Source organism: Pantherophis guttatus, chromosome 4 (assembly GCF_059756535.1).
Source record: "Pantherophis guttatus breed Tessera chromosome 4, ASM5975653v1, whole genome shotgun sequence".
Classification (NCBI taxonomy): domain Eukaryota; kingdom Metazoa; phylum Chordata; class Lepidosauria; order Squamata; family Colubridae; genus Pantherophis; species Pantherophis guttatus.
In genome coordinates, this window is record NC_142066.1 from 44,354,483 (window position 1) to 44,367,367 (window position 12,885).

General features: G+C 40.7%; 1 protein-coding gene across 2 annotated transcripts in view; it reads right to left on the bottom strand.

Annotated features, from left to right (window-relative positions):
* DLX4 (distal-less homeobox 4) overlaps positions 1 to 7,939 on the bottom strand; it is a 42,153-nt gene extending 34,214 nt beyond the window's left edge. Inside the window, exon 1 of one of the 2 annotated variants that reach the window (XR_015733771.1) lies at positions 7,002 to 7,744. Coding sequence is in view for 1 of the 2 variants with exons in the window: in XM_034415461.3 (XP_034271352.1) it covers positions 7,002 to 7,395 (394 nt within the window). In the remaining variant the exon portion in view is untranslated. Of the gene's footprint in view, positions 1 to 7,001 lie in introns of both variants that reach the window. The other variant, XM_034415461.3, reaches the window with a different exon arrangement.
* Between the last annotated feature and the right edge of the window lie 4,946 nt (positions 7,940 to 12,885).

Genomic DNA, 12,885 nt, shown 5'->3' on the forward strand with positions numbered 1-12,885 from the left:
GGAAACTTGAATGCTTGGTCTCTATTTTGTAAATGGTCCGTTAAGTTAATAACAATGTTTTCTTAGTGTGGATTTTTCTCTCACACAAAACACGCCTGCTTTTTTCCACTGTATTATATAAACTGTTTCTTAACCTCTTTGGGGTTTCCCCTAGTTATTATTTTTTTTAAAGGAACTCTATTGTCTGTCAGCAGGCTTCTTAGAATAATAAGGACAAAAAGAATATGCCCGAGACGGATAATAGGAATCTTGTGAATGCGTGGGAAGGAGAAATTTACAAGAACACTAAGTGAAAAACTGGCACGTTTGCCCCCATTATCTCCACTTAATAACTGCTAATTACTTTAAAACTAGGGTCAGATACAGTAAACTAATAAGCATTTAAATAAATTACCAGTCACTTAGCTTCTACCAGCTCAACTAGCTTAAATTATACATCCCTTTACAAATATGTAAAAAGTAAAATTTGTTTGGCAGAGAGAAGGCGAATCCGATGGTTTGTACCTTTAGCTGCTAAATAAAACTGAAAACCATGTTCCTTAAAGGAAACCAAAATCAAAGAGCCCTTAAGTTTTTATTGGTTGATCTACCTGAAAAGTTGATTTCTAATTCAGCTTTTAATTAGGGAAGATTGAAGATTTAGCAGTAACCTAGAGCTGAAACTCACTAAAAGAAAAGATAAGAATTAATAGGGAATTAAGATTTTCCACTACTTCAAGCAGAATAATAATAGAATAGAAACGAGGCCAACGTGCACCGGAGAAACTAGTATCTTACTCAGGGCGGTGGGACATGGGAAATCCGCTTGAATTTTGGCTTTTCGCGTAAAGTCCAGGTTCCAAAACACCTGAACTGTTAAGACTGTTTTAAGCTTACCAACGTGATTTTTTTTTTCTTTGTCTTTGACTCACAACGTGTCCATTTCATTTCGGGCACTGTTATTTCCGGCTTCTTTGAGAGGGAGAAAGGTATTTTAAACAACTATTTTAAACACCTCCTGACCGGCATCACTTCTGAGTTGCAAGCGACCCTCAAGTGCTCGTGGGCCGTGAGTGACCTTCAAGGAAGTGTCCAAAGGCTCCGGCGTCCACCTGTTGCGCGAAGGATGTGGTTGGGAGAGAGAGTGGGGTGCAGGCTCCCCTATTTCCTCCAGCAGCTCGTTATTCAGCCTCGGAAGAACTTCATATTCTTTTCCCCGTCTCGGAGCAATGCATGAATGAAGGACGACACCCATCCCCTATATATACATGCATTCTATTTTCTCCTATGATTGCACGAATATTTTAAAATAAATACGGCATATATTTAGGAACCAATCTCCTTATATTCTGCATGTGTAGAGATACTGACTGCATCTTTCCTTAGAACCCCACATTTGCTTGCTCAGAGTTTTATTTATTACCGTCTGGCGCACTTATTCGAGAACCCCTTCCAGCTTCCTAAGGCCTCTTCTCCAAAAAGTAAAAAACGAAAAATCCGCACAAGATTGCGTCTTCACACAGCGCAATCCCGGACAGGTTTGTTGAGTTCCCCGATGAAATTCAATTTCACAGTGCAATTCTGTCTGTCAAATGAATTTGGACTTGTTTCTGAGTAAACAGGCACTGGACAGTCGCCGTTCATTCGCCTCGAAGATGCAGCAACTTATAGGATAATATGCTGGCCTGCATTAATGAACCATTCTAGGCCGAACAAACAACTCCCATGAAGGCTCAGTCTTGTATGAACGAGGCCATTGTCTCAATCGCTCAAGTTGTTGCTAGATTTCCCCCCAGCCTCAAATCCAACCGACCTCCTTGGCTTAAGATCGGCAACGGTAGCGTCCTTGGCCTCTATCCAACCTATGTTTGTAAACCGCCCTTTAGAAGACATTTGAAAGGCGGTAGGAAGATGCTTATGAGGACTCTCACGAAGGAATAATGTATGGCTTCGAAGAGAAAGCCACAGAAATAGGCAAATACCTTCCTGCTGTATTTGATTTAAACCCCCCATCATGTCCAACCAGAATGATCAATGCCAAAAGATTATGGGAACTGTAGCCCCAGCTATTTGGAGAGTACAGATAGGTTACCCATATCTGGAGGAAAGCCATCTCCTCGGACAATGGAAGGGGATCGTCATTTCCTTCTGATCTACCCACAAACTTCAAACTACGCTGAGACGCAGTTCAGGCGAAGCACATTCCATGGAAGTGAATGACTGTTTATTCAGCAGAATAAACTAATTTGCTGGGAAGTTCGTTTAGGAGCGCAAGCTAGGGTTCCTACTCGAATTAAACCATAATAGATTTGTTTGGGTTTGATTAGGCATTGTGCGAACCCAGCCAGGCGTGTTTTGTTGAATAAACCACGATCGCTCTATGGCTTAGCGAATGAATCTGGCCTAAAAAGAATACCTTCTATGGATTTTAACGCGTTTCGTTATATTGCTGGGCCGATGTAACTAAATCACGAAGATCGGCTTTCCACCGCTGTGGTGGGTGAGGCTAGAATAAACCACGTCGGAGAAAGTTTCCGTGGCTGATACATTGCCCCAGCAACAGCTGGATGATGCAGCAAACCGCGATGGGGAACAGACCCTCCGCGGCGAGCTGCTTCTGAACAAACCTGGAAAACGTTACCAATTAAAAACTAAGCGCTTTGCCTTAGTCGGATCCACAAATCGGAGTGAAAATTAACACAGTTCCGAAACTCAGCGCCCCCTAAATGGAGATCGCTGAATCTTTCAATGAGCGCGCACATAGTATAACCGTGGTTGTTTGCTGCTTGATTTGGAATATTTGCTGTGGACTCCCCCTTCCCCACTCTTCAGGTTCATAACAGTTAGTAACTGCTAATTAATTAGCTGCCGGTGGGATCCACTGTCTCGCCTTAAATAGTTTTAGTTCTTCAATCAAAGGACCAGCGAGGGACCCCTTTCGCTGGCTGCTGTATTTAGTTTCAAACGGTAGCAAGACGCTTTCTCTTTCACATGTTCATTTGACAGGTACCAATTAAAATTAAAAAATTATATAGTACGAGTAAATAAGGGACATTTAATAAACACCTAACTTCAGTAAGGAGCAGGCACTGACTTTACTAACCCACCGGTTCTTTTCTTTGCAGAAACAGGCAAGGGGCGAGGCGAGACTATTTCTCCAAAAGATGGGGAGAGTCGTTTTGCCTTTCGCCCACTGTGGAGCATTTTGCTTCCAGTATTGCCATCACTGCAAGTAAATCACTCTTGATATGCTTAAATTAAAACCTCCTGTTTTTATTTTGGCAGGCGAAGACTGAATCTCTAATGCCCAGGTTCCCTTTATCTTTCTGACAGCGGTTGATCACCGAACAATTTTGGAAATTGTCCACTTTTACATGTGTACATGTGTACATCAAGGCATTGTTTAAAGCAAACTTACCCGAACTTCCCTTAAATTTAGCAAACTAGTCTCATGGATTTCTGGGAAAGATTTCTGTGAAGTTTGGACAGATGGGGGAGGGGGGTGAGACAGATAGCCTAGGGGTTATGGATTAACCTTAAAGTCAGAATACCTTTAGAATTAGAAAGGAATACTGCTCCAAGTTTTAAAAATAGCTATAGTTACTCTAGTTGAATAAAGTAACCTTTTAAAAATTTTACTAGTGCATTCTAAAACATAAATAATGTTATAGTCCTTATTTTCTCTTCTTCAAAGCATTTCCTTGCCAGATTAGAAAAAATAAATCACACAATAAAAGCATAAATAAATTAATACTTAAATTGCAACCCTTGTTTTTTTACATTTAAAAACCATGGAAGTTTTTTTTAAAAAAAATTACTGTTGCTTCTTTTAAATTATATTTTTTTAAAACTTCAGCTGGCTCCAAAAGAAATAACAGAACAACTCAGTTTATGTAAATTCAAAGTTCAGAAGATAATTTCATTTTTTAAACAGTATGTTTCTTGTGATCTTAGTTTGAAGCCAAGTTGCATGACTTCAAGGGACACTTTCAAAACAGTTCCTGTGTTGTAAATTAACAAGAATGTTATTCATATTTTTGTATGCAATATACATTTTAAAAAGTCAACCAGTATTCTGTTAAAGGATTCTACTAACATCAAGTTTCTCAAATGTTTAGAAATACCATGAACATGGACTAAAATGCCATCCTTTAGCGGAAGAAGGGATTGTAAAGAAAGAATTCCTGTATCGTTAGACTAAGTGCCCTTGAACATAGGCCAGGAAAAAAATTCTTAACAAAGATGGTAGAAAATCAAAATCAAAATAGTACATTTTCTGTGCCAAAAGATAATGAGTAGTAACCTCCAATCTAAAGTGATAGATAGTTAGATAAACGTTTCTAGGAACATCCTGGAAATGGAAAGTTTATTTTTCCCTGAAGGGGAATTTGGACTAGAAAGCTAATGAAAAAGAATACGTAAGCGGAGGGAGTAAAACAATGTAAATTGTCAAGTGCAGATATGGGGAGCAACATGGCATATCTAACTCAATTTATTGAATGCAGGAACTTTCAGAGGTTGAAGTCCAAAATTTGAAGATGAGACCAGATTTAGGGGTAAGATTTAATCCAGGGGAAAAAAAACAGGGCTTAATTCCAGAAGCACTATATCAAGAGGGTGGAAAATATCCAAGCAGTAGGGGTGGGAAGAGACACTCTGCACATCAACAAAGGCTTCAGTTCTATGCTGTCTACCTTTGAGCTGCCATTGAATTTTTCCAGGTGGCTTCCTGAACAATTTCTACCTCTTGTAGTAAGTTATTTATAGAGCACTTCAGTGTACCTGGTTGTTTGACATAGCAATGAAAACCAGCAAAACAACAGAGCTGTGCCCAGAGGCATGTTCAATCTAGATGGGCTGGGGAGGAAAAGGAAGTTTCCAGGAAAGATATAAACAAATGCAGTTAGCAAAAGGAAAGTTTCATTCCAGCAGGGAGAAATGACTTTGGTCAGAAATAAGTGACATATCACATTTAAATTGCTTGGATCATCATTTGTCTGGATTGCTCTTAGCAAAACAAAATATATTAAAGATGTCCATGGTCTCTTATGCAACCTTGAAAGATTACCACAGGCATGTAAGCCAGTTGAAAACCAAGTCTCAAAGCAGAATAGCATCCAGGAACCAAAAGTTGCTAGAGCAGAGTTTTTTCAACCTTGGCAACTTTAAGAAGTGTGGTTTTCAGTTCCCAGAACTCTCCAGCCTGCTTGCTGACTGGTGGCAGCATGCAGCCTGGGGAATTCTGGGAGTTGCAAAACACTGAGCTATAGGCATTCTCCCTTCTCATTTGGTACCGTTCAGGCAGGTTTTCAATGACTATTATTTTCAGCGGGGTAGGTCAATTTGGTCCTTTCCTCAATCTGATCCTTCCCATCAAGATTGGAGTAGTTATTTTTATTTTCAGCATTATTAATTTTGCTGTTTTTCTTGCATTTTTGCACCAATTCTTCCATTAAGAGTCCTGAAAGCTTGCATATTATTTTGTCATTGCTTAACTGTTCATTAAAATACAAACACTACCTAGTAACCTTTTCCAACCTAGTATTCTCTGGTTGAATTGGACTGCAGCACTCATCATGATCAGACAGCCTGAAAAGCAATACCCCAGTTTCTAAAGGTCTTGAGGAGGGAAGCTAATGAGATTTCCTCCTCTGGCTGCTTGAGCATCAGAGGTGCATTACTCAAGAGCTGCCAGCTTTGTCCCCAAGAGGACTGCCTTTCTCCTCCTTAGATCCATGCGCCTCTGCTTCAGTCATGGCCCTGTGAAGTTTTGATGCTTATCAAATGGACTCCAGGAAGAAGTTCAGGAGGAGCAGACCATTTCCACCTGGGAATGGGGGTGGCGGGTGGGAGAAAGCAAAGGGAAACTGGTGCTGATTCTTAAAAAAAAAAACTGGTGGGGGACGAGGAAGAAGAGATAAATATTCATCGAAATACTTTCTTTAATCATGTGCAAGCTATTCCATCTGATAGTTCATTCAAGTTAAGATCTGTCTCTATAATTGTACGATCGAAGGGTGGCATAGCACAATTTATTTCATTGCAAAAGCAATTGCTTTCATTTTCTAAAAGGTAACCTTTCTGAATAAAGTGTTGCACTCTGTTTCTTCTATCATTTTTCTCTTGGTTTAGGTTATAGAGGTTGCCAGTAGGGCATGCAGAGAAGAGGATCCCATATAAGTAGACTGCCGTCCCATAGACTACTTACTTGTAAATAATTGTGCAGTAATTAAAATGCTTGCCTCAACTCAGATAGATCTAAGAATGTGCTGCAAACGAAACGGCAGGCAAGGCAGATTTTATACTGAGCAAAATGCAAAAAAAAAAGGTTTTTAAATCCATTGACACTTGTTGCAATGGCCTCAAATTTTTGATCCATTTTTGATTCCCATTCTCCAGGAGGAATTAGGGACTCTTTCATCCCACGGAGGAGAGGCCAAACTGGCTCAACCCTCTTTGCCTACAATGGAACAAGGAAGTCTCGTCTAAATTTGCGACCTCAGATTTATTTTTGAACTAATAAACTCAGAATAACTTCTAATTTAGAAAAGGGCAATTCACATCTTTCTCATTAATTCCTAATCTGCAAGTCAACTCAATCCCCACCCCACCCCAAAAAAATTAAAGGAAACGGCAACATTCTTTGTTAGTGACCGATACTAATATTGATTTGTTCCATTCCTATACCTCCCGTTTTCCCCAATTCCCTCCTAAGGCTTTGAAAACAGCACATTTCTGTCCACATTCCTTCAGCCCCTTCTTTCCAGATGTGCTGCATTATAACTCCCATTACTCCTGAGGCCATGGACCTGTTGTCTCGGACAACGGGAGTTGTAGCCCAATTTTTTGGTGGCTCGAGGAGGGGGTTGTTCTGGACTGGTGTTCAAGGATGCCCGTGTCGGAATTCCTATCGTCCGGATAAAATAACGAAGATTGCAACCCCCTCCCCCGAATTTGGGGGGGGGTAGCCGCCCCGGGCTTGCCTCCCGCCCCTTCTCCCAAGCTAACCAGCCTCCCCTTACCCGTCTCCTCCAGCCTCGTCCCGTGGCTCAGGGTGTTCGAGTTCTGCTGGTAAGTCGAGTAGGAGGTGCCGTGGTGGTGGTGGTAGAAGGCGTGAGGGCTGCCACCGGCCGCCCCGGGGTAAGGGGGATATGCCAGGGGTCTGCTGCCGTAGGAGGCGGCAGGAGGAGGAAAGACGCCGCTGTCGAGCGGGGTCTGCTGCGGAGGCGGCGGCAGCGGGTGCAAAGCTTGGAGTGAGTAAGTGGCCGCCAAAGTGGTGGGATGCTGCTGCGGCTGCGAGGGCTGGGTTTGCTGGTGGGGAGAAGACGGGGGGCCCAGCCCGAAGTCCAGAAAAGCCGCTTTGGACGGGTCCGGCGGTCCCAGCAGGCTCTCGGCCAGAGAATTCATCGTCATCATCAAAAGATCTGCGGGACTTTCCGCGGCAGGACGAGGAGAAAGCCCAAGCGCCGCCGCCACCGCATCCACGGCTCCGGCCACTACCGCGCTTCGAGAGATCGGCGGCGGCGACCACTATCTATGTTGCCGCTGCCAGACAGCTTCATGCTCAAGCAGCGCCGCCTCCTTAGCCCTTAGTATCAAGCCAAAGGGAAGCTCCGACGTCTCTACTGCCACCTGCAGCGGCTGCAGTTCCGCCGCCTCCTCGGGCCCTTCAGTCGCTCGCGCGTCCAAGCAACGGCGCCCACTCCTCGCCTTCTCCCCCAAGCTCCCCCCGAGCGCCCTCTTTTCTCCGCGCCTGGTCCCACAAGAGAGGAGGAAAACCACCGAGGGGATGTTTCTCCCCCACCCCTCCCGCCTCGCCCCCTTCTCCTTTCATCCCCGAGCCCGCCCCTTGCCGCCTCCAATTGGCCCGCCCGCGGCATGATGTCACGGAACCCCTGGGGACCTCCTTTCCAAAGCTTCAGCGTCGCCAGCCGGGCGAAAAAGCCGCCGCTTTCCCTCTAAAGGTCCGCCCACCAAGCCGGCTTAAGCAACTCCCTCAGCCGCCCACCACCCCAGGGGGGAAGACAGAGGGAGGATAAGAGGATAGATTGGATGGAGCACAACAGGTCCGGGCACGTCTATTTTTCTCACCTATATTAGAGGGAAAGGAGAGGAGGAAGTCCAACTTCAAATGTTTGTCAACCCTTGGACTAGGCGGAGGACTATCTAAAATTCAGGGGAAAACGATACAGTAGTTAATTAATACCGATGGGGGAGGCGGAGGAAGCGAGTGTCTAAATATGAAACGACTTTATCAACAGGTTTAGACAAGTCCTCCCCTCTCCCCTGGCCAATTCCCTCTAGAAATTTGAAAAGGAATCTAGGTGGAATGTTTGTCAACACATTTAAGATAGGATAGGATGGGTGTTTTTTTTTTTTTCCTCCTAAGAGTCACATATGATGGAATAAATTCAAGAAAAAAGGGAAAGGGATTGAAATCATCAAGTTCTTTTATCAACTACTTCCCCAGATAGGGACCTGGTCGTGGCTATGAAAAAATGATTTAATCTGAATCTATGGTACTGTTCATGGTCACTGTGTGGTCTCTTCCTCCCCCTCCTCCCTCTCAATGAATGGTATTGACTCTACTGTTGGGTTGCTGGAAGAGGACAGAGCGCTGTCAAATTAAGGGTTGCACCAAAGCAAAATTCTTCATGATAAACTGAAAAGTCTGGATAGGGTTTTCACGGCTAAACAAACTTTGTCCCAGGTAGTAAGGGAGTGTGCATGTGTGACATTAAAACATCTACCATATTTTTCCAGAATCCTTGGAGAACAGGTGAAGTACTGGGTGATAAATCTGTTTTCAAAAAGAGAAGTTTAGACTGCTAATGAGCCATCAGCTTGAAAGTTCTAATATAGATCAGTATAGTATGTCAGCATCAGAGGGAAGAAATGCTGTTGCTACAGAGAATTTTTAGTGAGAATAGGGACATGACAAAAAATGGTAGAACAGAGGAATGCTGTGGATGTAGTATATTTTATTTTCAACAAGATCACCAATGAGATTCTCATTAGCAAACTGTAAAACAGTACCACTGCCCACATGAATTTGTACCTACCTGCCCAGAGAAAACTTGCACAAAGTCACAAAATTGTGTATGGAACAGAGTAGGAAAGAGAAGAATGAAAAAAAATGGGAGAAAACAATCTCATCCTTTTGCATGCCAGTAATGGTGTGTGTGTGTGTGTGTGTGTGTGTGTGTGTGTGTGTGTGTGTGTGTGTGTGTGAGATAGGCCATATCTAGCCATTTTGTGGATGGGCTTATAACAAATCCTCAGAATTCCAAATGTATTCACAGGCCTAAATAACAAGGAAAAGATTTTCTTAATGGTGAATGTTGATTGTCAGCTATACAAGTTTCCATATGGACTGTTCTTCGTTGTACATGTTTGTGCAATATCTGGATGACCTATCAAGGTTACTGCAGTAATTAATCTTTCACATGAATTGAACCACATGAATTTTGAAATGTGGTTCTCTACCAACACCTTCATCAATTTCACTAACCACCATCCATCTCAGTCTAAACACGAAAACTAGGCAGACATTATTCCAATTGTTTTAAATATCTTTCCCAAATCAAAACATAATTCAGAATTTATAGCCTTACTTTTGAATCACTAACATTAGCCTGGCATACAGAAATTTAGCAAAGTATTCTTGGTAATAAAACACTTTTTCTATAAAACACTTCACTTCATAAATTTCTGCATAATAGTTATTGAAGAAACATGGACAGAAAACCTAAAGACTTTAATCTGATTCTGGTACATAAAGACTTCTCTGCAATGTCTTTGATTTTTTTTAAAGCATATAGTATTATGTGAAATGCAGACTATAGCTGTAATATGTTTTCTGTCCCACGGATAGAAGAAGAATTGGAATGAAATAAATTGTTGCAAACTGGTATATTTTGACAGTATCAGACTGCCCATCTCCAACATTCATTTTAAGCACAATCATCTCTCTGCAATAGCAAAGGAAGCCTCCAAAATACGGGTTTGGTTCCCAGCCACTGTGCTGTCAAACACATTATTTTAAATAAAAATGCAATAATTCTCATCTGAAACAGGTAGCTGTCTGACAGTCTTGGCTGCTGAGCATTAAATGAATCCTGCATGTAAAGGGAAGATTGTAAGGAGATCATACAAAGACAGCTGCTCAAAGCATACCTATTATTATTCATATCACTGACTCAAAGCCAAAATCAACAATGGGATAGGAAGAGATTATAATTGTCTTAGTTGTTTAAATGAACTCCAAAGGAAGTTTGTTTAGTCCTGAATGAACTTTATCCTCTCAGTCTTATTCATATATCTTTTCATTGATCAAACTTTTAGTCTTTGGGTTGGTTAGCTTGCAAGCTTAAATAATATAATAAACATATGTCTGGATTCAAGATTACTTATACAACTTTCTTCTGAATCCCAGACATGAAGAGAATCCCAGGTAGGTCTGTGCTTAAAGGTGCTGAAATTGTTTTTATGCTATTGCTGCTGCTGCTGCTGTTCTTGCTATTTGTTCAAATGCCAGCCTGTGCACTGGGTTTTGAAACAAGTCCTGAGATTTAGTACTGATTGGAATGAAATCTTGATTAATACACCTACTCCTTGAGTGATGGAATGATGCTACTTGACTTCTTTTGGTATCATCTCAGAGCAATTTATGAGATTTCTTGGAAAACACTTGACACAAATAGTTCACTAAGGTGTACTATAAACACATTACAATATTGTTCCCTGGGAGTAAACTATGGTTTCACATGCTTGTATCCATTTGAATTATATGATCTATATCTGGGAGCTTCTTGGAAATTCAAGCTGACCCAGCCCCATGAAAGGCACTCGGGATAAATGGGGTTCCAGGTCTAGATTAGAAACCACAATCCATAGTAGAGTGTTAGCAAGAACAACCAAGAATACTAAAGTGCTGTTATGGGGACAATATAAGCTTGTTATCTCATGGCCCTGAAATAGTGAAGGAGAGTTTACTGTGGTAAGTTTTTAAATTGCTAATCTGATAAAAGAATACCGAGTTATATTCCAGTTTGGACTTTGAACTAAGAGACAAGGTCTGGAATAGTTATTGAGAAGCTGGTGTTCAATATTAATGGTTGTATATAATTTGGTTCATCCACAATGTATGCAAAAGCTGCTTGGAAGAAAGCCAACGACTGGGCTTCTGGATTCTTGTCCATCCATGAAAACTGGTCAAGGGAAGTGGGCCAATAGGCATTTGTTTGTCAGTGGGAAGTGCTTCAAAGGGGGAAAATTGTGTCCAGGAGAGTTTGCAGGGGTGTTTGCACAAGTCAAGATGGTGCCCATTTTTAAGCATATGATACATATAAAAAGAGGTGGGGCTGCAAATATGTAGGTATTACCTTAATTTTTCTGCTCTATAGACAACCTGGATTGTTCCTCAATTTCTTTTAAGACACAAGTGTATAATCCAATGGTTTAGGGCCCCTAAAATCCTTGAGTTTTATGTCTCTAGAAGGAAAAAATGATTAAATATGACTTAGAATAATCATATGAACTACATTTAATTAATGGAATCCTTATAGAATTCAGATTTAGATTTTGCCTTGGCTCTTTGCTTGCTTATATTTTGAAGTGTATTTATCATTCAAAGCTGAGTGTATCCATTAGTCTGCAAAACAATTATGCATTACAGTCCGAGCACTCTAGAATATAATCAGTCTCAAACCCAAACTTTTCTTTAAAAAACAAAAAAGCTCTAGAATGAATGAGAACTCACTGTCTGGCTTTTTCAGCTAGAATTTAATTTTTAGATGTTTTCCACTCAGGTCAAAATCAAGTTGTGGGCGGAATCAACACTGGTTGCCTCGGAGAACAGATGGCCATTAGATAATTGAGTGAGTCTTCACCAACATAATTTAATGAGCATTTCTATGAAAACTTCAATGGTTAATTACTCCACATCTAGCTACTTCCCTGTGTGACATCATCCTCCATTTTTAAAATTAGCTAGTAATTTAGAACCTAGAAATTGTCATGCAAATATTATTCTCTCTTTCTCAGTTATACAGCATTCAGTGACTCTTTAGGCTACATAAATAGCTATTTATTGCTCCATTTGCCTACTTTGGTCTAATTTGTTCAATTGTCTGTTTTAAAGTTTGTTTTTTGATGGGAGGAAAGAAAATTTATGGTAACCCATAAAAATACATTAACTCTCCCAAATTAAACCATTGAGCAGCTTTTCTGTTTTGAAACCAGGGAAGAGAGAGAGAGAGAATCGCAAATTGGTTTCCTGTGTGGGAGAAATGAGAATAATTTTGTTGTAGTGTTCTGTTAATGCTCAATTGATTAAGAATACAATTATATCATCTCTACTGGTTAGTAAGATTATGACAAATAGATGTTTCATTGTGGCAGATAAGAATGACATACCGTCCCTTAGGTAGTTCCGCTTTTTCCAAATATTCTTTATTTTTTCTTCTGAAACTTTCTCTTGCTCATTCAACTTTTCATAATAATCTTGAACTATTATTTTTTTATCCTCATTTTGGTAGTATAAAGTTCCTTTCTCATCTACCAACCTATGTATCAATTTCTTCTCTTTCTCTGTTTTTAGTTTGTATGCCAACTATCTTCCTTGTTTATTTGCGTTTTCAAAAAAGTTCTGTTTAGCATTTTTAATTTTTTTGGTGCCAATTCTTCTTTCTCTAATAAATTTATTTTATGTTTTACTAGTTCCATTTGATTTTTTAAAATCTTCTTATTTGGTTCTTTCTAGTTCCAGTCTCATGTTCTTCTGCTAACTTCTAAAATTTTCCCTGTGTATGTTATAGCTAGTCCCTGAATGTATACTTTGGCAGTGTCCCATACATTTTGTAATGAAGTTTCTTCTTTTCTATTCTCTTTTTTTTAAAAAGTCAG